Source organism: Ranitomeya imitator, chromosome 2, assembly GCF_032444005.1.
Source record: "Ranitomeya imitator isolate aRanImi1 chromosome 2, aRanImi1.pri, whole genome shotgun sequence".
NCBI lineage: Eukaryota > Metazoa > Chordata > Amphibia > Anura > Dendrobatidae > Ranitomeya > Ranitomeya imitator.
Window position 1 is genome coordinate 32,671,254 of NC_091283.1, and position 22,223 is coordinate 32,693,476.

General features: G+C 44.2%; 1 protein-coding gene across 1 annotated transcript in view; it reads right to left on the bottom strand.

The window, feature by feature from the left end:
* The window catches only part of LOC138667130 (uncharacterized), a 95,502-nt gene that overhangs the window by 68,279 nt on the left and 5,000 nt on the right, over positions 1 to 22,223 (bottom strand). The window contains exons 3-9 of the mRNA XM_069755439.1: positions 19,841 to 19,932; positions 18,884 to 18,979; positions 9,414 to 9,515; positions 7,125 to 7,177; positions 6,424 to 6,563; positions 5,692 to 5,741; positions 5,411 to 5,500 (exon numbers count right to left, since the gene is read on the bottom strand). Coding sequence (XP_069611540.1) covers positions 5,411 to 5,500; positions 5,692 to 5,741; positions 6,424 to 6,563; positions 7,125 to 7,177; positions 9,414 to 9,515; positions 18,884 to 18,979; positions 19,841 to 19,932 — 623 coding nt within the window. The remainder of the gene's footprint in view (positions 1 to 5,410; positions 5,501 to 5,691; positions 5,742 to 6,423; positions 6,564 to 7,124; positions 7,178 to 9,413; positions 9,516 to 18,883; positions 18,980 to 19,840; positions 19,933 to 22,223) is intronic.

Here is a 22,223-nt window from a genome sequence, read left to right on the forward strand (position 1 = left end):
CCCAATGGCTGCCAATCGGGGTCAAGAACTGGGTCATCTAATAACTCTTCTTGTACCTCCTGCGCAACTTCGTCTGTGTCACCGTGTCGTTCGGTGGTATAGCGTTCGTGATGGGGCAACATAGTCTCATCAGGGTCTGATTCTTGATCAGCACCCTGCGAGGGCAATGTTGTGGTCTGAGTCAAAGGACCAGCATAGTAGTCTGGCTGTGGCTGTGCGTCAGTGCACTCCATGTCAGATTCAATTTGTAATGGGCATGGACTGTTAACTGCTTCACTTTCTAAGCCAGGGACGGTATGTGTAAAGAGCTCCATGGAGTAACCCGTTGTGTCGCCTGCTGCATTCTTCTCTGTTGTTGTTTTTGCTGAAGAGGACAAGGAAGTGACTTGTCCCTGACCGTGAACATCCACTAACGACGCGCTGCTTTTACTTTTACCAGTTTCACGAGAGGAGGCAAAAGAGCTAGAGGCTGAGTCAGCAAGATAAGCCAAAACTTGCTCTTGCTGCTCCGGCTTTAAAAGCGGTTTTCCTAATCCCAGAAAAGGGAGCGTTCGAGGCCTTGTGTAGCCGGACGACGAACCTGGCTCCACAGCTCCAGACTTAGGTGCAATATTTTTTTCCCCACGACCACCTGATGCTCCACCACTACCACTACCCTCATTACCAGCTGACAATGAACGCCCCCGGCCACGACCTCTTCCACTAGACTTCCTCATTGTTTTAAAAACGTAACCAAACTAACGTTATTTGTTGCAGTCACACAACTTACACGGTGAGCTATAACTTCAGTATGATTTAGCTACCCCTTTACAGGTTGGTGAGACCACAGCGAAAATCAGGCCCAATGTTACACACTCTTTTTTTGGTGGCTGCAAATTAGAGAGATGCCCCACACGCAGGACTGTCACTGAAGCACAAATGTTAATATTAATGTCACACTATTATTTTTTTTTTATTTTTATTTTTTTCAGGAACACTTTAGAAACCCCCCCCCAAAAAAAAAATTGATTTTTGCAGGGAGAATTTAGAAAACAAATGTAACAAACTATATGCTTTCTATGGGCCACTGAGTGAGAGATGACGCACACAGGAATCAGGAGTGGCACACAAGCCCAGAGGCCAATATTTTTCTACCAATGATTGATGGAGTTATTTTCTCTGGTAGATTTTGGAACCCAAATCAAGGAAAAAAAATATAGGCTTTCTATGGACCACAATTGGAGAGAGAGAGAGAGAGAGAGAGAGAGAGAGAGATGGCACACCCAGGAGTCAAGACTGGCACACAAGCAGAAAGGCCAATATTAATCTCCCACTGTTTTTTTTGGTTGTTTTTTTTTTTTTTTTTTTCAGGGAGACTTTAGAAAAAAAAATAATAAAAAAAATATGATTTTATCAGGAAGAATTTAGAAACCAAATAAAATAAAATGATTTTTTCAGGGAGAATTTAGAAAACAAATAAAACCAAAAATAGGCGTTCTATGGCCCACTGACTGAGAGATGACGCACACAGGAATCAGGAGTGGCACACAAGCCCAGAGGCCAATATTTTTCTACCAATGATTGATGGAGTTATTTTCTCTGGTAGATTTTGGAACCCAAATCAAGGAAAAAAAATATAGGCTTTCTATGGACCACAATTGGAGAGAGAGAGAGAGAGAGAGAGAGAGAGAGAGATGGCACACCCAGGAGTCAAGACTGGCACACAAGCAGAAAGGCCAATATTAATCTCCCACTGTTTTTTTTGGTTGTTTTTTTTTTTTTTTTTTCAGGGAGACTTTAGAAAAAAAAATAATAAAAAAAATATGATTTTATCAGGAAGAATTTAGAAACCAAATAAAATAAAATGATTTTTTCAGGGAGAATTTAGAAAACAAATAAAACCAAAAATAGGCGTTCTATGGCCCACTGACTAAGAGAGAGAGAGAGAGATGGAACGCTTAGTACTGGCACACAAGCCCAAAGGGCAATATTAATCTCCCTTTTTTTTTCCAGGGAGAATTTCTAAAACCCCCCCCCAAAAAAAAATAGGCTTTCTATGGCCCACTATTTGTGAGAGAGATGGGACACTCAGGACTGGCACAGATGGCACGCTCAGGACTGGCACAGAAGCCCAGAGGCCAATATTAATCTCCCTTTTTTTCTGGGAGAATTTATAAAACCAAAAAAATATTTAAATAGGCTTTCTATGGCCCACTATTTGTGAGAGAGATGGCACGCTCAGGACTGGCACAGATGGCACGCTCACAACTGGCACACAAGCCCAGAGGCCAATATTAATCTCCCTTTTTTCAGGGAAAATTTGTAAAACCAAAAAAAAAATTAAATAGGCTTTCTATGGCCCACTATTTGTGAGAGAGATGGCACGCTCAGGACTGGCACAGATGGCACGCTCACAACTGGCACACAAGCCCAGAGGCCAATATTAATCTCCCTTTTTTCAGGGAAAATTTATAAAACCAAAAAAAAAATTAAATAGGCTTTCTATGGCCCACTATTTGTGAGAGAGATGGGACGCTCAGGACTGGCACAGATGGCACGCTCAGGACTGGCACAGAAGCCCAGAGGCCAATATTAATCTCCCTTTTTTTCTGGGAGAATTTATAAAACCAAAAAAATATTTAAATAGGCTTTCTATGGCCCACTATTTGTGAGAGAGATGGCACGCTCAGGACTGGCACAGATGGCACGCTCACAACTGGCACACAAGCCCAGAGGCCAATATTAATCTCCCTTTTTTCAGGGAAAATTTATAAAACCAAAAAAAAAATTAAATAGGCTTTCTATGGCCCACTATTTGTGAGAGAGATGGGACGCTCAGGACTGGCACAGATGGCACGCTCAGGACTGGCACAGAAGCCCAGAGGCCAATATTAATCTCCCTTTTTTTCTGGGAGAATTTATAAAACCAAAAAAATATTTAAATAGGCTTTCTATGGCCCACTATTTGTGAGAGAGATGGCACGCTCAGGACTGGCACAGATGGCACGCTCACAACTGGCACACAAGCCCAGAGGCCAATATTAATCTCCCTTTTTTCAGGGAAAATTTATAAAACCAAAAAAAAAATTAAATAGGCTTTCTATGGCCCACTATTTGTGAGAGAGATGGGACGCTCAGGACTGGCACAGATGGCACGCTCAGGACTGGCACAGAAGCCCAGAGGCCAATATTAATCTCCCTTTTTTTCTGGGAGAATTTATAAAACCAAAAAAATATTTAAATAGGCTTTCTATGGCCCACTATTTGTGAGAGAGATGGCACGCTCAGGACTGGCACAGATGGCACGCTCACAACTGGCACACAAGCCCAGAGGCCAATATTAATCTCCCTTTTTTCAGGGAAAATTTATAAAACCAAAAAAAAAATTAAATAGGCTTTCTATGGCCCACTATTTGTGAGAGAGATGGCACGCTCAGGACTGGCACAGATGGCACGCTCACAACTGGCACACAAGCCCAGAGGCCAATATTAATCTCCCTTTTTTTCAGGGAGAATTTATAAAACCAAAAAAAAAATTAAATAGGCTTTCTATGGCCCACTATTTGTGAGAGAGATGGCACGCTCAGGGCTGGCACAGATGGCACGCTCAGGACTGGCACACAAGCCCAGAGGCCAATATTAATCTCCCTTTTTTTCAGGGAGAATTTATAAAACCCAAAAAAAAATAAAATAGGCTTTCTATGGCCCACTATTTGTGAGAGAGATGGCACACTCAGGACTGGCACACAAGCCCAAAGGCCAATATTAATCTCCCACTGTATTTTTATCAGGGAGAATTTATACACCCCACAAAAAAAAATACAGAAAAATGAAAAGGCTTTCTATGGCCCACTATGTGAGAGAGATGGCACACACAGGGATGGCACTCTAGCAGAAATGCCAAATTGCCAATCTTAATCTCCCACCAAAAAAAAAAAAAAAACAGGGAATGTCCTACAATTACTATCTCCCTGCCTGCAGTAATCTCAGCCAGGTATGGCAGGCAGCTACTATCTCCCTGCCTGCAGTAATCTCAGCCAGGTATGGCAGGCAGCAATAAGGAGTGGACTGATGCACAAATGAAATAAAAAGTGTGGACAAACAAAAAAGATAGCTGTGCAGAAAGGAAGGAACAAGAGGATTTGTGCTTTGAAAAAAGCAGTTGGTTTGCACAGCGGCGTACACACAGCAATGCAGCTATCAGGGAGCCTTCTAGGGCAGCCCAATGAGCTACAGCGCTGAGGGGAAAAAAAAAAAAAAAAAACTTCCACTGTCCCTGCACACCGAGGGTGGTGTTGGACAGTGCAAATCGCTGCAGCACAAGCGGTTTTGTGGTTAATGGACCCTGCCTAACGCTATCCCTGCTTCTGACAAAGCGGCAGCAACCTCTCCCTAAGCTCAGATCAGCAGCAGTAAGATGGCGGTCGGCGGGAACGCCCCTTTATAGCCCCTGTGACGTCGCAGACAGCAAGCCAATCACTGCAATGCCCTTCTCTAAGATGGTGGGGACCAGGACCTATGTCATCACGCTGCCCACACTCTGCGTTTACCTTCATTGGCTGAGAAATGGCGCTTTTCGCGTCATTGAAACGCGACTTTGGCGCGAAAGTCGCGTACCGCATGGCCGACCCCGCACAGGGGTCGGATCGGGTTTCATGAAACCCCGACTTAGCCAAAAGTCGGCGACTTTTGAAAATGTTCGACCCGTTTCGCTCAACCCTAGTGGAGACCGATTACAGGTCCTTGTCTCGCTACAAGAAATTGAGCTGGGTGGGCAGTGAATCTCTCTAGACGCTCCTGCTCCTCTGTTTGAGCATATAGGTCTAATCGAGATGAGGGATTTCATTTCAGAGCACACTAGACAGTGGACATTTGCATTAGCAAAGTGTTTTAAATTAAAAAAAAATATTAAGGTCTTTTTAAAAGTCTGAAATGCATAAGAAACTACATCATGCTTGGATTTATTGTGAGTGCCAACTTTTTAAAAATATTTTAATCAAGAATTGGCTAGAAAAGCTTCTATTTGTTATGCATTCCCAACAGTCAACTTGGGATCAAATGGATTGTCCCTCAATTTTCTTTCGAACGTTGTAATTTTTAGATTTTTATTTATACTGCCAGCAACGTCCCCCGTCACAAGTGGAGTCATATAATCCTATGGTAAAATGTTATCTGCCTGCACCCACCACTAGGGGGAGTCCACTCTGTACATCTGTATGCAGTTCCCAAATACATATATCACTAGCTCCCCCTAGTGGTGGCAGATGGCAGCCTGTGGAGGAGATTTCCCTGCTGGGCCAGCGGTATTTCAGCAGAATAGTATGCCTATAATGGATTGTATCGTGATCATAACGTGTAGGTTCCTTTGATGAGGAAACATCTCTATATATGTATGTATAGCCCGTAAATTATTTCACCATTATATACTCACAAGCAAGATATAAAGTTCTTCCGGTTGCAGTTCGTACCCCTAAAAGCAGCAAACCGTTCTCAGTTTTGAATCTCATGACCGCAACGCCATCTAGTATGAAAATGATGAAAGAATTAAAGGCTCGGAGGTGTAAGCATGGGATCGGCAGCCATCGGATCCATATCTACTCATATATGGTGGGATCGGCAGCCATCAGATCCATATCTACTCATATATGGTGGGATCGGCAGCCATCAGATCCATATCTACTCATATATGGAATTTTTTTTTTTCGACTATACCTTGATCTGACTTGCCAAACTTCAGCTCTAGGAGATTGGAATCGATAGGTCTAGGGAAGAAAGTAGAGAGAACATTTTGTAAGAAGAGACTTCGAAATTTGAGATATTTCCACTTCTTTTGTAGTTTTATGGATGGAGATATAACAAAATGAGATGACAATAGTATGAGTTGACATCGCCATGTGGACTTGTATGGGGACATTCTCACATTGGTGTCGGTGGGAACTAATGGCTGTAGAGTTTAACATTCACAAAGTTGGCAAAAAACAAAAATGCCAACTTTTGGAAGATTTATGTCATAAGTTATAAAGTTGCACTGTCCATAGCCATGGCGTTTGTAGAGGTTACTCCCCGATATGTCTGGTTTCCTACTCCCCAAATGTTCGCTAGGGATCCATCTAATGACAGAACTTCTTGGGGTGAAGCAGAAGAAACCTGGAAGTCCTGCTTTCCAGGAGGCTTCGAGGAGATTTTGGTCTTGATTTTGGAGTTGTTCTGTTTTTTTTTGGACATTTTGGGACACTTGGCATGTGTGACAAACATTTAGCAATGGATAATGAGTAGGACTTTTATAGAGGTTGATTATAGGTGAGTATATGTAGCCTAGAAGATGGGGATTAAGGATGAAAAATGAAGGACTATAGAAATAGAAATTTTTAAAGTGGGAAAAAAAGAATGAGGAGAAAGCCAACACAGTAATTAGGGGGTGGTTAATATTAGGGGAGGACGTACGCTGTGATGATCTCTTTCAAAGTATATTCTCCATCTTTATTACTGATCTCCAGCCGGGCAGTGTAGAGGATTCTCACGTTATAACGAAGGTCCATAGAACTGGAAGACTTAGCCACAAGATGCCAAGAAGAAAAGTTCTCCTACAGAAGTGGAGAAAGCAAGAGTGAAAGTCAGTATTGTCTATGCGGTCTAAGTTATGGTAATATACGAGATGTTAAAAGAGTATTCTGACAATTATGTTTCATTTCTGGAGGGTCTAACCTCTGTGGTACTCATAAATTAATACAACGGAGATGTTCATTACTAGTCTCAACCTAGGGCAGAAGAGGGAGAAAGGAACGTTCTAGTACACGCCAAGCAAGAAGGCTCTTTTCGTGGCTCCATATGGACTTCTACAATGGACCTCTGCTTTATTTTTGCCCTGGGCTTAGACTTAGGTTGAGGCCTCCACCCTTGAAAGAACTATGGCATGTCCCATGGATACCGGAATCCTCTTTTTAAATCCTAAATTCACTTAGAACATCAATTTAGATCCCATGTAAAAATCACGAGAGTCCATAAAGCTGAGCTAGGTGGAGCTTTGATTCTTCATTTGCCATTAAGGAAACATTATCAATAGGTTAAGTTTGGCATAAACCACATCAGCTTTGAAAACAAGCCGTAGATTATTGGATGGTGGACTATGTTTTTTAAACACAAACCTCAGTTTTCGCCAAAAATTCTTCTTGTTTGAAAAGTCCGTAACATTTCTGTGCTAAAGAGAAGAATACTCGTTATAGTAAGCAGAATAATCAATAATATTTTAATATACAGTATATACCGGTACTTACTGTATGTAATACCGGTACTTACTGTATGTAAATCAAGAGGGGATCTATCAAAGAGTAAAAAGTCTACTTTTGACTTTGTTTAAAAAAAATCCCACCGAATACTCCATTTAGGATTATGGTTAAGAAGGTCTATAGATTGCCGACAAAGTTTCCAAACCAATCTCCAGCTACCATTGTGCCAAAGACTCATCAGTGAAGAGGACAGACCTCCATTCCAGCCTCTGCTCTGCAACATGGTAGCCTTTATGAGCGGTGTCGTGAGGTCAATGGACACCTTCACAAGGGAACGTCACACCTGGTGGCATAATGTACAGTAGCTGGACCTTTCCTGTCTTCTTTCTAGGTGCACTAACAGCTAGGCGTTACATTGGTTGTGGAGCCAGTGGTTCTCGTTTTCTCTCATTGATGCTTGTTCTTTCTCTCTGTCTTTCGCCATGTTCCTCATCTACCAGAATTGTTTTCGTTGTTGTCACCATCCCACATTTTTAGCTATAATTGTTTTTTATTTTTTAGCATTTTGCCACACACAAACATTAGTGTTACATTTTTATGAACTTGTGTATATTGCAATTTTATTCCGCCCCCCCTTTTATTACGGTAACTTTATAGAAGAATCTCCAACTTTTACATTTCTGCTGTTTTTTTTTTTAACTTCTAACGTATTCCATATAGAGTAAATTCCAGGGCATTATGTCTGTAACGAAGAATTCTCAAGACGTTTTAAGGCAGAGAAAATTCTCTTAAACTCATTGTCTCGCTGTAAGAGCTCGCTCATACTAGCGTATAAAAAAAATCGATCCCATTCTCATCCAGGACAGTGGGGCGATTTTTTTCTCATTTGTCACCCATGTGCTGTCCCTTTTTTTTTTACAGGACCATTTACAGTTTCCTGTCCTGCAGAATTATAATTTATCCTTAAAATTGGAGGCCATTCTGATCGTCCGTATGGCATGCGATTTTTTTTCTCGCATTGTCCGATTTCAGAGTAAAATCGCATCCTGCCAAATGAAGTTGAGAAAAAATACGCAGATCTCATTAAATAACATTCGTCTGAGTGCAATCCGATTTTTTTATCAGATTGCACGCATCCGATTTGCACACAGGTTGTCACGGGAAGCAATGGGAAAACAGGAGATGAGGGACCTGGGCCCCTGAACTGCCCCTCAGACTGGGGGACGTCATATCTTTCCTTAACTCGGGGTACCCTTGATGGTAGGGAGGCCCGAGTCACCAACCTGTCCCTCTATCCTGTCCAGCCCTGAGCTAAATCCCCAACCCCCACCCCAGCCCAGGAGGTGAACAATAATGGAAACCACAGATATAGAGCAACAGGGAATAAAGTAAACTGCACCACAAAGCAAACCAACAGGATGACACAATATGTGCGTGAGAGGGAACACAATACCAATATGGAAATGAACAAACGACAAAGTATACTTCACCAAACTCCTAAATAAAGACTTGAGTATCAACAGCTACTCCAACACAGGACCGGTATGCAATAGATACGCAAATGCTATAGTCAGTGTCCAGGAATGTTCTGAACCATACTAAAAGGGAGAAGGCGTTCCCAGCAGCCTCAACCACTAATCAAAAAGTTAACTCCTGCCAAGCTGAACATCAGTGAACAAACCAACACCGACGCCCAAACTAAGGCTGAGCAACCGGAAGATCTAAAACTGCACAACAGACTCCCCAGTGTGAACAGAGTCCAAAGCCGGCATGACACAAGTGTGAGCACGTCCTTCAATGTTCCGCCTTCCATACTACTGAGTTTGAGACCCTGCAGAGATGAGTTTCACAAGCAGCCTAGAATTCATGAGAAGGGTTGGCTGCTCCATGTTTAGGACCATTTGTTGGTTTTCTTTTCCACTTGGTTGCTCTTGGGTTGTGTATAGAGTTTATATCTTGGCTAAGGGCTGATATGGCGGTCCACTTGCTACACCCTTTGCTGGTAGTCCCCAATTCATGGACTACCACAGATGATTGATATCGTCTGTCATGTTGGAAGACGTCAAAAAAGTAGTTACACCCAATCTGCTGCCATCAGCTTTTCACCAATGACCCATCTATTACGGCGCATCCCCTTCTCGAAAGAGCAAAACATTGTGAATTATAGGAGGCTTATCACCATGAGTCCAACCATAATAATTTTCTTACCATAATCAGTGATGCTGAACTCCTTATGCAAGCGCAGTTCTTTGCATTTATACCATTCTTTGAAATGTTCCAGCTCCGATTCTGGATATGTAGACGATCTCACTAGAGACAGAACTTGATATTACAAAATTGCCATATGGATTAGGTATAAAATACAGTAAGACATACACATTGCTTCTTAATATTAATGCCTACAAATAATACATCTATACAATACTAATGCTTAATGCCCAAAGAAAGCTGGTTTTCGGAGACCAAGTAATAACACCATATAATAAAGAAACATACAAAAACACATACAGTGGGGCAAAAAAGTATTTAGTCAGTCAGCAATAGTGCAAGTTCCACCACTTAAAAAGATGAGAGGCGTCTGTAATTTACATCATAGGTAGACCTCAACTATGGGAGACAAACTGAGAAAAAAAAAATCCAGAAAATCACATTGTCTGTTTTTTTATCATTTTTTTGCATATTATGGTGGAAAATAAGTATTTGGTCAGAAAAAAACAATCAAGATTTCTGGCTCTCACAGACCTGTAACTTCTTCTTTAAGAGTCTCCTCTTTCCTCCACTCATTACCTGTAGTAATGGCACCTGTTTAAACTTGTTATCAGTATAAATAGACACCTGTGCACACCCTCAAACAGTCTGACTCCAAACTCCACTATGGTGAAGACCAAAGAGCTGTCAAAGGACACCAGAAACAAAATTGTAGCCCTGCACCAGGCTGGGAAGACTGAATCTGCAATAGCCAACCAGCTTGGAGTGAAGAAATCAACAGTGGGAGCAATAATTAGAAAATTGAAGACATACAAGACCACTGATAATCTCCCTCGATCTGGGGCTCCACGCAAAATCCCACCCCGTGGGGTCAGAATGATCACAAGAACGGTGAGCAAAAATCCCAGAACCACGCGGGGGGACCTAGTGAATGAACTGCAGAGAGCTGGGACCAATGTAACAAGGCCTACCATAAGTAACACACTACGCCACCATGGACTTAGATCCTGCAGTGCCAGACATGTCCCACTGTTTAAGCCAGTACATGTCCGGGCCCGTCTGAAGTTTGCTAGAGAGCATTTGGATGATCCAGAGGAGTTTTGGGAGAATGTCCTATGGTCTGATGAAACCAAACTGGAACTGTTTGGTAGAAACACAACTTGTCGTGTTTGGAGGAAAAAGAATACTGAGTTGCATCCATCAAACACCATACCTACTGTAAAGCTTGGTGGTGGAAACATCATGCTTTGGGGCTGTTTCTCTGCAAAGGGGCCAGGACGACTGATCCGGGTACATGAAAGAATGAATGGGGCCATGTATCGTGAGATTTTGAGTGCAAACCTCCTTCCATCAGCAAGGGCATTGAAGATGAAACGTGGCTGGGTCTTTCAACATGACAATGATCCAAAGCACACCGCCAGGGCAACGAAGGAGTGGCTTCGTAAGAAGCATTTCAAGGTCCTGGAGTGGCCTAGCCAGTCTCCAGATTTCAACCCTATAGAAAACCTTTGGAGGGAGTTGAAAGTCTGTGTTGCCAAGCGAAAAGCCAAAAACATCACTGCTCTAGAGGAGATCTGCATGGAGGAATGGGCCAACATACCAACAACAGTGTGTGGCAACCTTGTGAAGACTTACAGAAAACGTTTGACCTCTGTCATTGCCAACAAAGGATATATTACAAAGTATTGAGATGAAATTTTGTTTCTGACCAAATACTTATTTTCCACTATAATATGCAAATAAATTGTTAAAAAAACAGACAATGTGATTTTCTGGATTTTTTTTTTCTCAGTTTGTCTCCCATAGTTGAGGTCTACCTATGATGTAAATTACAGACGCCTCTCATCTTTTTAAGTGGTGGAACTTGCACTATTGCTGACTGACTAAATACTTTTTTGCCCCACTGTAAAGCAAATACAGTGTGAATATAATGCTGCACATAAAGCCCCCATATAATACCGTTATATAGTGCCAAAATAATACTGCTCACGTACCACAGAAATAGTATCCTAATAAAATTACAATTCTGCTCTACAATAATACGTCCATACTGTTAGGACTGGCGGAACGCACCAAGAAAGATGATATGGATGCGTTCGCAGTCCGGGGTCCACCGTGCAGGTAAAACCTACTGCTAGTAAATGGCAGACTATATGACGGTACTCAAAAGTATACACACGTGGGTTAACCTCACCCAGTGTGAAGAAAGCGATCCTGTTGCGTCACAGGACCGCAGTACCGCACATAGAGCGCGAGCAAGTGGTCAGCGAACTTAACCCCAACTGGGATTGAAGTCCGATTAGACCCTTGCTGGCACAACACCAAAACTAGGTGTGTAAAGAACCTTATTAATGTTCTATGAGCACAAGAGTGTGTGCGAAGCCGCACTGACGGTCGCCACTATCCACCCAGGCTTGGGTATGGAAAGCGCAAGGCAAGCGCACGGCGCCGTACTGGCGGACACAGCCACAGGACGCTGAGAAGTGTGTACCGTGCAGATGGTTAGTCGGGCGCTAGAGAGCTACCATCATCCGCGAGCAGACAACAACACTAGGGAGGGATATTTAGGAGCTTTCATCCTTCGACATACATCCATCTACACACACACAATATAATTGTACACTAGCGCATGGCCGTGCGGTCATGCACAGTTTATATAGTTGCAGCACAGGAAGTGGCTACAGAAACTTTGCCCTTCCAAGACCTGCCAAGAAGACCAATGGAATGTGCTGCAGAGTCTGAGCACATGACCCTCGATCTCCAACGAGAGATCTTGCCCTGGGCATGCTCAGTGTGCGCAGACAAGGACTTAGTCCCAGAGAAGTCCGCTCGCTGCTGACCAGTACTGGCTTTAATGGCAGAGACTGGAGAAGCAGCAGTAACTCTCAGAACAGAGTGAGCAAGACGCTGGGACCGACGTCCCCGCTGAGCAGACTCCGGGAGACCGCAGCGGAGACGGCTCAAGATTCCCCCTGTGCAGAAGCGGGAACTCGAGACCTAACATTACCCCCCCTCCTAGGGCCCCCCCCTCCTTGGGCCTCGCTACGCTCGAAGGCAGCAATGAGCTGCGGAGCCCGAATGTTTTCAGCAGGCTCCCATGATCGGTCCTCTGGGCCATAACCCTTCCAATCCACCAGATAGAACTTTTTGCCGCGTACTACCTTGCACCCCAAAATAGCGTTCACCTCATAGTCGTCCGTAGACGAACCCGATGTCCCGGCAGATGACTCGGAAAACCGAGACATGTATACGGATTTCAAGAGGGACACATGAAAGGTGTCGGTGATACCCAAGCGTGGAGGAAGAGCCAGACGGTAGACCACAGGATTAACCTGTTCGAGAACCTTGAAGGGACCCAAGTAGCGAGGAGCAAACTTAGTGGACTCAACACGCAGCCTGATGTTACGGGCGGCGAGCCACACCAAGTCGCCAGGAGCAAAGGTCGGAGCGGGACGCTGATGAACATCGGCGGAAGACCTCATTCTCTCCTTGGAGGCCCTAATGGCATCCTGCGTGCGGTCCCAAATGTCCCGTGCCTCCACAGCCCAGTCTGCCACCCTGGAGTCAGCGGAAGACACAGGCATGGGCACAGGAACACGCGGATGTTGGCCGTAATTTAGGAGGAATGGAGTCTGACCGGTGGAGTTGGCAACGGCATTGTTAAGTGCAAACTCTGCCCACGGTAGCAAGGATGCCCAGTCATCCTGCCTGGCAGAAACAAAATGTCGTAAATATGTGACCAAGGTCTGGTTGGCGCTCTCTACCAACCCATTCGTCTCGGGATGATATGCCGAAGAGAGATTCAACTCAATACTGAGTAGACGACAAAGCTCTCTCCAGAATCGAGACGCAAACTGGGGACCTCTGTCACTAACAATTTTGTCTGGCATACCGTGTAGGCGAAAAATATGTTTGACGAACAGAACAGCCAAGGCCCGTGCAGAAGGTAACCGTGGAAGAGGCACCAAGTGCACCATTTTGGAAAAATGGTCGGTGATCACCCAGATAATGGTGCAATTACGAGACTTGGGTAAGCCCACCACAAAGTCCATCCCGACCATCTCCCAGGGCCTGTCTGCCACCGGCAGAGGATAAAGCAAACCAGCTGGCCGTTGCCGAGGAGTCTTGTTCTTGGCGCAAGAGACACACGCTCGAACATACTCTGCGACATCACGAGCCATATGCGGCCACCAGTATGTCCTCGCCAGTAACTCAGATGTCCTTTTGGTACCAAAATGTCCACCCACCCTGGACGAGTGTGCCCAAGAGAGAACCTCCGGTCGCAAATTGGATGGAACAAAAGTCTTGCCCGGGGGCACAGACTCTAGCGAAACCGGGGCCACAGTTCTCAAGCTCTCGGTGGGGACAATAAGCCGAGGCTCCTCCTCCTCCTCAGCAGATGACACAACGGAGCAAGAGAGAGCGTCGGCCCGAATGTTCTTCTCCCCAGAAAGAAAATGGAGGGTGAAATGAAACCGGGAGAAGAATAAGGACCATCTGGCCTGGCGAGAATTCAGCCGCTGAGCTGTCTGCAGATACACCAAATTTTTATGGTCTGTGAAGACTTGGAAGGGAAAACGTGCTCCCTCCAAGAGGTGTCTCCACTCCGAGAAAGCCAACTTCATGGCTAGCAACTCCCTATCCCCGATGGAATAATTCCTCTCTGCTGGTGAGAAGGTCTTGGAGAAAATGAAGCAAGGGTGCTTCCGACCTTGAGCATCCTTTTGGAAGAGGACTGCTCCTGCACCAACAGAAGAGGCATCCACCTCCATGATAAATGGCTTATCAACATCGGGACGATGTAGAATGGGAGCGCTAGCGAAGTGCAACTTTATAGAGATAAAGGTTTTGGAGACCTCCTCAGACCACAATTTGGGATTCGCTCCCTTCTTGGTAAGGGCAACCAAGGGAGCTACCAAAGTCGAGAAGTGCGGGATGAACTGGCGATAATAGTTAATGAACCCCATAAAGCGCTGCACCGTTTTAAGAGAATGGGGTTCCTGCCAGTCCATCACAGCCTGTAGTTTGGCAGGATCCATAGCCAATCCCTGGGCAGAGATGATGTAGCCTAGGAAAGGTAAGGACTCCTGCTCAAACATACACTTCTCCAACTTGGCATAGAGGGAGTTTGCCCATAGGAGATCGAAGACTTTGCAAACATCTCTCCGGTGGGAGTCAATATCTGGAGAGTAGATGAGAATATCATCCAGATAGACTACGACCGAGGTGGAAAGCATATCCTGGAAGATATCGTTCACAAAGTCTTGGAAAACGGCTGGGGCATTACAGAGCCCGAAGGGCATCACCAGATATTCATAGTGCCCATCCCTGGTATTAAAAGCCGTCTTCCATTCGTCCCCCTCACGGATGCGAATCAGGTTGTAAGCACCCCGCAGATCTAATTTCGTAAATACCCTTGCTCCCCGGAGCCTATCGAATAGCTCAGATATCAAGGGCAAGGGATATTTATTCTTGACGGTGATGACATTAAGACCCCTGTAGTCTATGCATGGACGCAATTCCCCACTCTTCTTCTGCACGAAGAAGAACCCTGCCCCAGCAGGAGACACTGACTTCCTAATGAATCCTCTTGCCAGATTTTCCTGGATGTATTGTGACATTGCCTCCGTCTCCGGGAGAGATAGCGGATAGACTCGACCCCGAGGAGGCTCAGCACCAGGCAAGAGGTCAATAGGACAGTCATAGGGGCGATGGGGCGGAAGAATCTCTGCCGCCTTTTTGGAGAACACATCTGCATAAGACCAATACTGCTTGGGGAGAGAGGAAAGATCTGCGGGTACCTCTGTTGTAGCAACCTGAACGCACTCCCTCTGACACCTACCCCTACAAGATTCACCCCATCCCAGAATTCTGCCTGAGGACCACTCGATATGAGGAGAGTGATACCGTAGCCAAGGTATTCCCAACAGGACCTCATCAATTCCTTCCGGAATGACGAGCAGAGAAATAATCTCCTGATGAGATGGCGACATGGACAGTGTAAAAGGGATGGTCTGGTGTGTTATCTGTGAAGGCAGTGTCGACCCATTCACCACTCGTACCGTTACTGGTTGAGCTAGCATAACCAGGGGTATTGCGTGACGTTGGGCGAAGGCAGAAGACAAAAAATTGCCCTCCGCCCCAGAATCCACGCAGAGCTCTACCGAGTGGGAAAATGAGCCAATAGTAACTGTCCCCTTAAAGGACAATTTAGAGGCAAACGTCGCAGTGTCAAGTGTACCTCCACCGACTACCACTAGACGCTGACGTTTCCTCGACCGCTGAGGACATCTGGTGGCTAGATGCCCTGACTGCTGGCAAACATTACAGACCCTGAGTGCACAAGCGGTCCGGGACTTAGATCCCGCTTGTGACACTTCCCTGGTCTCAGGTGACTCAGGAACCAGGACCGGAGATTCCAGAGGTTTGGCGAAAGTAGGAGCCAGCCGAAACCTCTGCCTACACTGGGCTCGTTCTAACCTCCGCTCGTTAAAACGGAGGTCAATTCGAGTGGAGACAGTTATTAAGTCCTCCAGTGTGGTAGGAATCTCCCTAGTGGCCAGAGCGTCCTTTACGTGGTCAGCCAGACCCCTCCAAAATATGGGAATAAGGGCCCTATCCGACCAATCCAGCTCAGATGCTAAAGTGCGGAATTGGACGGCAAAATGACTGACCAAGGACTCACCCTGAGTTAATGCCAGCAGTTGAAGCGCAGTATCATGGGTGACTTGAGGTCCCAGAAAGACCTGTTTCAGAGTGCTCAGAAATAGAGGAGCACTCTGCACCACATGATCGCCACGCTCCCATAGCGGCGTAGCCCATTCCAACGCCCTGCCCGACAAGAGAGAAACTATGAATCCCACCTTAGCCCGCTCTGTGGGAGAACGTGCAGTCAGGAGCTCGAGGTGAATAGAGCACTGACTCACAAATCCCCTACAAAATTTGCTATCACCAGAAAATTTTTCTGGCAGCGGGAGGCGAGAAAATGTCGGGACAGGGGTGGCAATGGACATATTTGCTGCAGCCACGCTGGCAGCTTGTACAGCAACTGCGGTAACATCCACAGCTGAGGTTACGCTCTCGAGAGCCGCCAACCTACCCTCCAGCTGCTGGATATACCGCAAAGATTGCTGCTTGTCCGCCATTACTAGCCAGACCCTGGCGCTAGTGTAATGTTAGGACTGGCGGAACGCACCAAGAAAGATGATATAGATGCGTTCGCAGTCCGGGGTCCACCGTGCAGGTAAAACCTACTGCTAGTAAATGGCAGACTATATGACGGTACTCAAAAGTATACACACGTGGGTTAACCTCACCCAGTGTGAAGAAAGCGATCCTGTTGCGTCACAGGACCGCAGTACCGCACATAGAGCGCGAGCAAGTGGTCAGCGAACTTAACCCCAACTGGGATTGAAGTCCGATTAGACCCTTGCTGGCACAACACCAAAACTAGGTGTGTAAAGAACCTTATTAATGTTCTATGAGCACAAGAGTGTGTGCGAAGCTGCACTGACGGACGCCACTATCCACCCAGGCTTGGGTATGGAAAGCGCAAGGCAAGCGCACGGCGCCGTACTGGCGGACACAGCCACAGGACGCTGAGAAGTGTGTAACGTGCAGATGGTTAGTCGGGCGCTAGAGAGCTACCATCATCCGCGAGCAGACAACAACACTAGGGAGGGATATTTAGGAGCTTTCATCCTTCGACATCCATCCATCTACACACACACAATATAATTGTACACTAACGCATGGCCGTGCGGTCATGCACAGTTTATATAGTTGCAGCACAGGAAGTGGCTACAGAAACTTTGCCCTTCCAAGACCTGCCAAGAGGACCAATGGAATGTGCTGCAGAGTCTGAGCACATGACCCTCGATCTCCAACGAGAGATCTTGCCCTGGGCATGCTCAGTGTGCGCAGACAAGGACTTAGTCCCAGAGAAGTCCGCTCGCTGCTGACCAGTACTGGCTTTAATGGCAGAGACTGGAGAAGCAGCAGTAACTCTCAGAACAGAGTGAGCAAGACGCTGGGACCGACGTCCCCGCTGAGCAGACTCCACTGCGGCTGGACAAGAATGGGAGACCGCAGCGGAGACGGCTCGAGATTCCCCCTGTGCACAAGCGGGAACTCGAGACCTAACATATACACTGCTAAAGAATAGGTGGGCTCAGGGTTAACGATAGTCTCATTGAGTGCTGAACATAAATTGTAACAGACATTGGATTGTTTTATTGTTACTCCATTCATAGAATAATTCACACAATAGGCTTTGGGTCCCAAACTAAAAAATGCCCATTACACCAGCCCTGATTCTAACTATATACGAGTTGGCGACTCTGGGTTCAGCACCTGTTCACACTCAGTCTATGTTTGGATGTGCAGGTCAGGTTTTTGAAATGTATTCTCTAGCCTTCTGATCGTGCACTCCCCGCCTCCTAGCTTCAGGTGTTTTAATTATAGTAGGTCCAATACCCCTCCACATAGAGAGAGAATTTGAGTCCAAGAAGAGGTTTTAACATGTACCCATTCAGATGGAGACGTTTATTCTCAGTGAGGTAGGTCAAACGTAGGACCTCGTATAAGAGAGATGCCTTAACGTGGCTACGAGGTACACATAAAATTGGCCATTTTTGTGCGCTAAAAGCTCTCATTTTTCATATTTCTAGTGCAGTAATGCAGTTCAAATTTCGTTTTTTCTAGTTTGCATGTTTTGGCGCTGCAGTGTGCTGCCCTATTTATTTAACTATATACGAGTTGGCGACTCTGGGTTCAGCACCTGTTCACACTCAGTCTATGTTTGGATGTGCAGATCAGGTTTTTTGAAATGTATTCTCTAGCCTTCTGATCGTGCACTCCCCGCCTCCTAGCTTCAGGTGTTTTAATTATAGTAGGTCCAATATCCCTCCACATAGAGAGAGAATTTGAGTCCAAGAAGAGGTTTTTACATGTACCCATTCAGATGGAGACGTTTATTCTCAGTGAGGTAGGTCAAACGTAGGACCTCGTATAAGAGAGATGCCTTAACGTGGCTACGAGGTACACATAAAATTGGCCATTTTTGTGCGCTAAAAGCTCTCATTTTTCATATTTCTAGTGCAGTAATGCAGTTCAAATTTCGTTTTTTCAAGTTTGCATGTTTTGGCGCTGCAGTGTGCTGCCCTATTTATTTAACTATATACGAGTTGGCGACTCTGGGTTCAGCACCTGTTCACACTCAGTCTATGTTTGGATGTGCAGATCAGGTTTTTTGAACTGATTCTAAGGGACATGGACCAATTTCCTGTATTTTTTAAGATTTCACTGCCCCTATTGGTGAATGACGGGTTAGGCAGGAAACCGCTGGTTGCTTCATGTTATTGCACATGTACATCTACGTAGTCAATTACTTGAACACTCATAATATACTATATATATATATATATATATATATATATATATATATATATATATATATGCTCAGGACTCACCGAAAAGGATTGATGTTTTAATGAATTCATTGGTTTGATAGATTAAAATTAACACATCGGAATGGACTTGCAGAAATGTCAACAGCAACCCGCGTCCTGGATGGAAAAGAAAATAAAGATATCACATTAAGGAAATCTCCAATCAGGTTGTAAAAAAAAAAGTGTTTAGAAAAGAAAATAATTAAAAAATATGTAAATTGCCCTTTTTTTCTAATAAATTCTTAGTTATTGGACAAAAAACTCCTATATATAAAAAACAAATATTTGACATCGTTGTTTCTGTAACGACCCAAACTATAAGACTGGCTTTTTACTTGGCTTAGTTTTTTATGGCATAAAAAAAGAAGCCCGAATTGCTATTTTTTAGTCACTTGAGATAGAAAAAAAAGGAATAGAAAGCCATCAAAAAGCCACGAGCCTCGGAATTACACAAGTTAAAATGACAGCTTGTCCCAAAGAAAACAACCCATGTCGTCGAAAAAATGAAAAAGTTATGGCTTTTTTTAATGGCATTTTTTTTGGAGACAGTCATAAAATTTAAACTACAGTAGAATACGACCATTTTTTTTTCTTGTATTTCTTCTTGCAAAAATGAAAAATTTGGGGCTAATGCTAAATTTTAATGGAAAAAAAAATAATTTAGTATTGACAGTGGATCAGCCTTGATGGTGGAGAACATCAGAATCACCGTTTTTCATTATGTGCTGCTTTTTTTTTTCCAAAAAAGGGCGACACCCGTCCACGTGTTGGGTTTCCTATTGTAGCTGAGCTCCATTGTAGAAATTGAACCTGAGCTACAATATCAATTCCAACTCGTGTCAAGGTGTGGTGCGGTTTTTGGAACAAAGCACCCTTCTTGTTCTGATCTCGGCTAAAATTTTAAAGTTGGCTGTTTTTGAACTTGGAAAGTCTCATACCCCCCGGGTTATATAATATATCAGCACCCATATATCTTACCTCTCTGATCAATATCTCTGTAAGCTAGAGTCTCCTTCCCATCATTCACCCGCTCTAAAAAAAATGGTCCACTAGTCATACTCTCCGATATTCTGAAATTATTAAGGCAAAGTTATTTAGTTAGTGATATATGAGTTTGAATACTGTTGTTTACGGTGATTTTTCATAAATCAATCGTACACCTGAAAATAAGTAACTTTGTATTATGTCTTATCTGATAAGACGTATTGCAAAGTTTTTTTAGTTTCATATGTGTCAAGATCATCACAGGCCGAGAAGGTGATACAGAACTTTGTATGGAACAGCTCTCTGCTGTTCCTTATTGTCAGGACAATTAACAGAGGAGACCACAGGCTGTCACCACTAATAGGCCGGTTATCAGGAAACTAATAGTGAGCATATGATATATACACCTCTGATTCCAACGCATGGGATATGTATTTATCCCCGTATGATCACTGCTAACTCCATGATAATCCCAGACTACTCGCTGCCACCACCAGTCGTGCTTTATACAGTCTGACTGGAGGCCTGGTTCTGGTAGCATATGGTTTTCAGGGGTGCGGTTTAGAGAACAAAAGGAACACAACTATTTAATTTTATATTTAATCCAAAAGGAGGCAGTGTTTGTAAGAAAAATATACAAAAGATTTTTACAAAGGGGACAAAACAATACAGCATATACAGTTACAGAAAATAAAAGGGATTAACAAGGGAACTTACTACATCAATTGCAGAGACGATTCAGTTTAGTTAAGGGAGAGCGATTCACTTAGGGCTGTTCAGTAAATAGGATTCATGCATGCACAATGTGCATCTATCTACAGGAACCCAGATCATAATTCAGCTTGATCTTTTATTAACACCTGAGTTACACCCCCCCCCTTGATGACCTCATGCAGGCCGGGTTGTGGGCTATCATGAGCCCTTCAGGATTTTATGATAATCCCAACTAATGTGGTAACTCTTCTCTGCATGACCGCGGAAGTTTGAAAATGCCACCATATTATTGAGATTTTGCAGTTACTTGGACACCAAACATGACATTGCTGTTGTCAGTGATTTGGGGCTTATAGGCAGGGGCTACAGCTATGAGAAAACATGCATATTCTTCCCCTATTAGCCCTGAGGCCAAAAATGTATGTCCCATTACAATCAGATCCATACAAACTTTGATATTCCATATTTTCTTTCAGAGACATATGTCTGCCAAAAATGTGTCCCTTACAGGAACAAAAACCGTTTAGTGTAAATGTAGAAGAAACAAAGAGACAATGTATTTCTTGGGACAAAAGGATTCTTTCACTTTTCTGTCTATGTGTAAATATATGCACGTTATTGACCTTTTGTCTACTTACCTGTCCATGCTAAATCTGTCTTTCTCACAAAAGGTTCCTGCTTTCAGTCACCTGAGATTCAAAAGGACTTTGTGCTTTTTTTTTAACTAAGATTCCTCACTCCGCAATATGTTAACTGTGTGCTCCTATTGTCAAAAGAGGTTGGTGGATTGTAAGCTCTTGTTTCCTTACTGCAAAACCGTGTGAGGTAACATAGTAACATAGTTAGTAAGGCCGAAAAAAGACATTTGTCCATCCAGTTCAGCCTATATTCCATCATAATAAATACCCAGATCTACGTCCTTCTACAGAACCTAATAATTGTATGATACAATATTGTTCTGCTCCAGGAAGACATCCAGGCCTCTCTTGAACCCCTCGACTGAGTTCGCCATCACCACCTCCTCAGGCAAGCAATTCCAGATTCTCACTGCCCTAACAGTAAAGAATCCTCTTCTATGTTGGTGGAAAAACCTTCTCTCCTCCAGACGCAAAGAATGCCCCCTTGTGCCCGTCACCTTCCTTGGTATAAACAGATCCTCAGCGAGATATTTGTATTGTCCCCTTATATACTTATACATGGTTATTAGATCGCCCCTCAGTCGTCTTTTTTCTAGACTAAATAATCCTAATTTCGCTAATCTATCTGGGTATTGTAGTTCTCCCATCCCCTTTATTAATTTTGTTGCCCTCCTTTGTACTCTCTCTAGTTCCATTATATCCTTCCTGAGCACCGGTGCCCAAAACTGGACACAGTACTCCATGTGCGGTCTAACTAGGGATTTGTACAGAGGCAGTATAATGCTCTCATCATGTGTATCCAGACCTCTTTTAATGCACCCCATGATCCTGTTTGCCTTGGCAGCTGCTGCCTGGCACTGGCTGCTCCAGGTAAGTTTATCATTAACTAGGATCCCCAAGTCCTTCTCCCTGTCAGATTTACCCAGTGGTTTCCCGTTCAGTGTGTAATGGTGATATTGATTCCCTCTTCCCATGTGTATAACCTTACATTTATCATTGTTAAACCTCATCTGCCACCTTTCAGC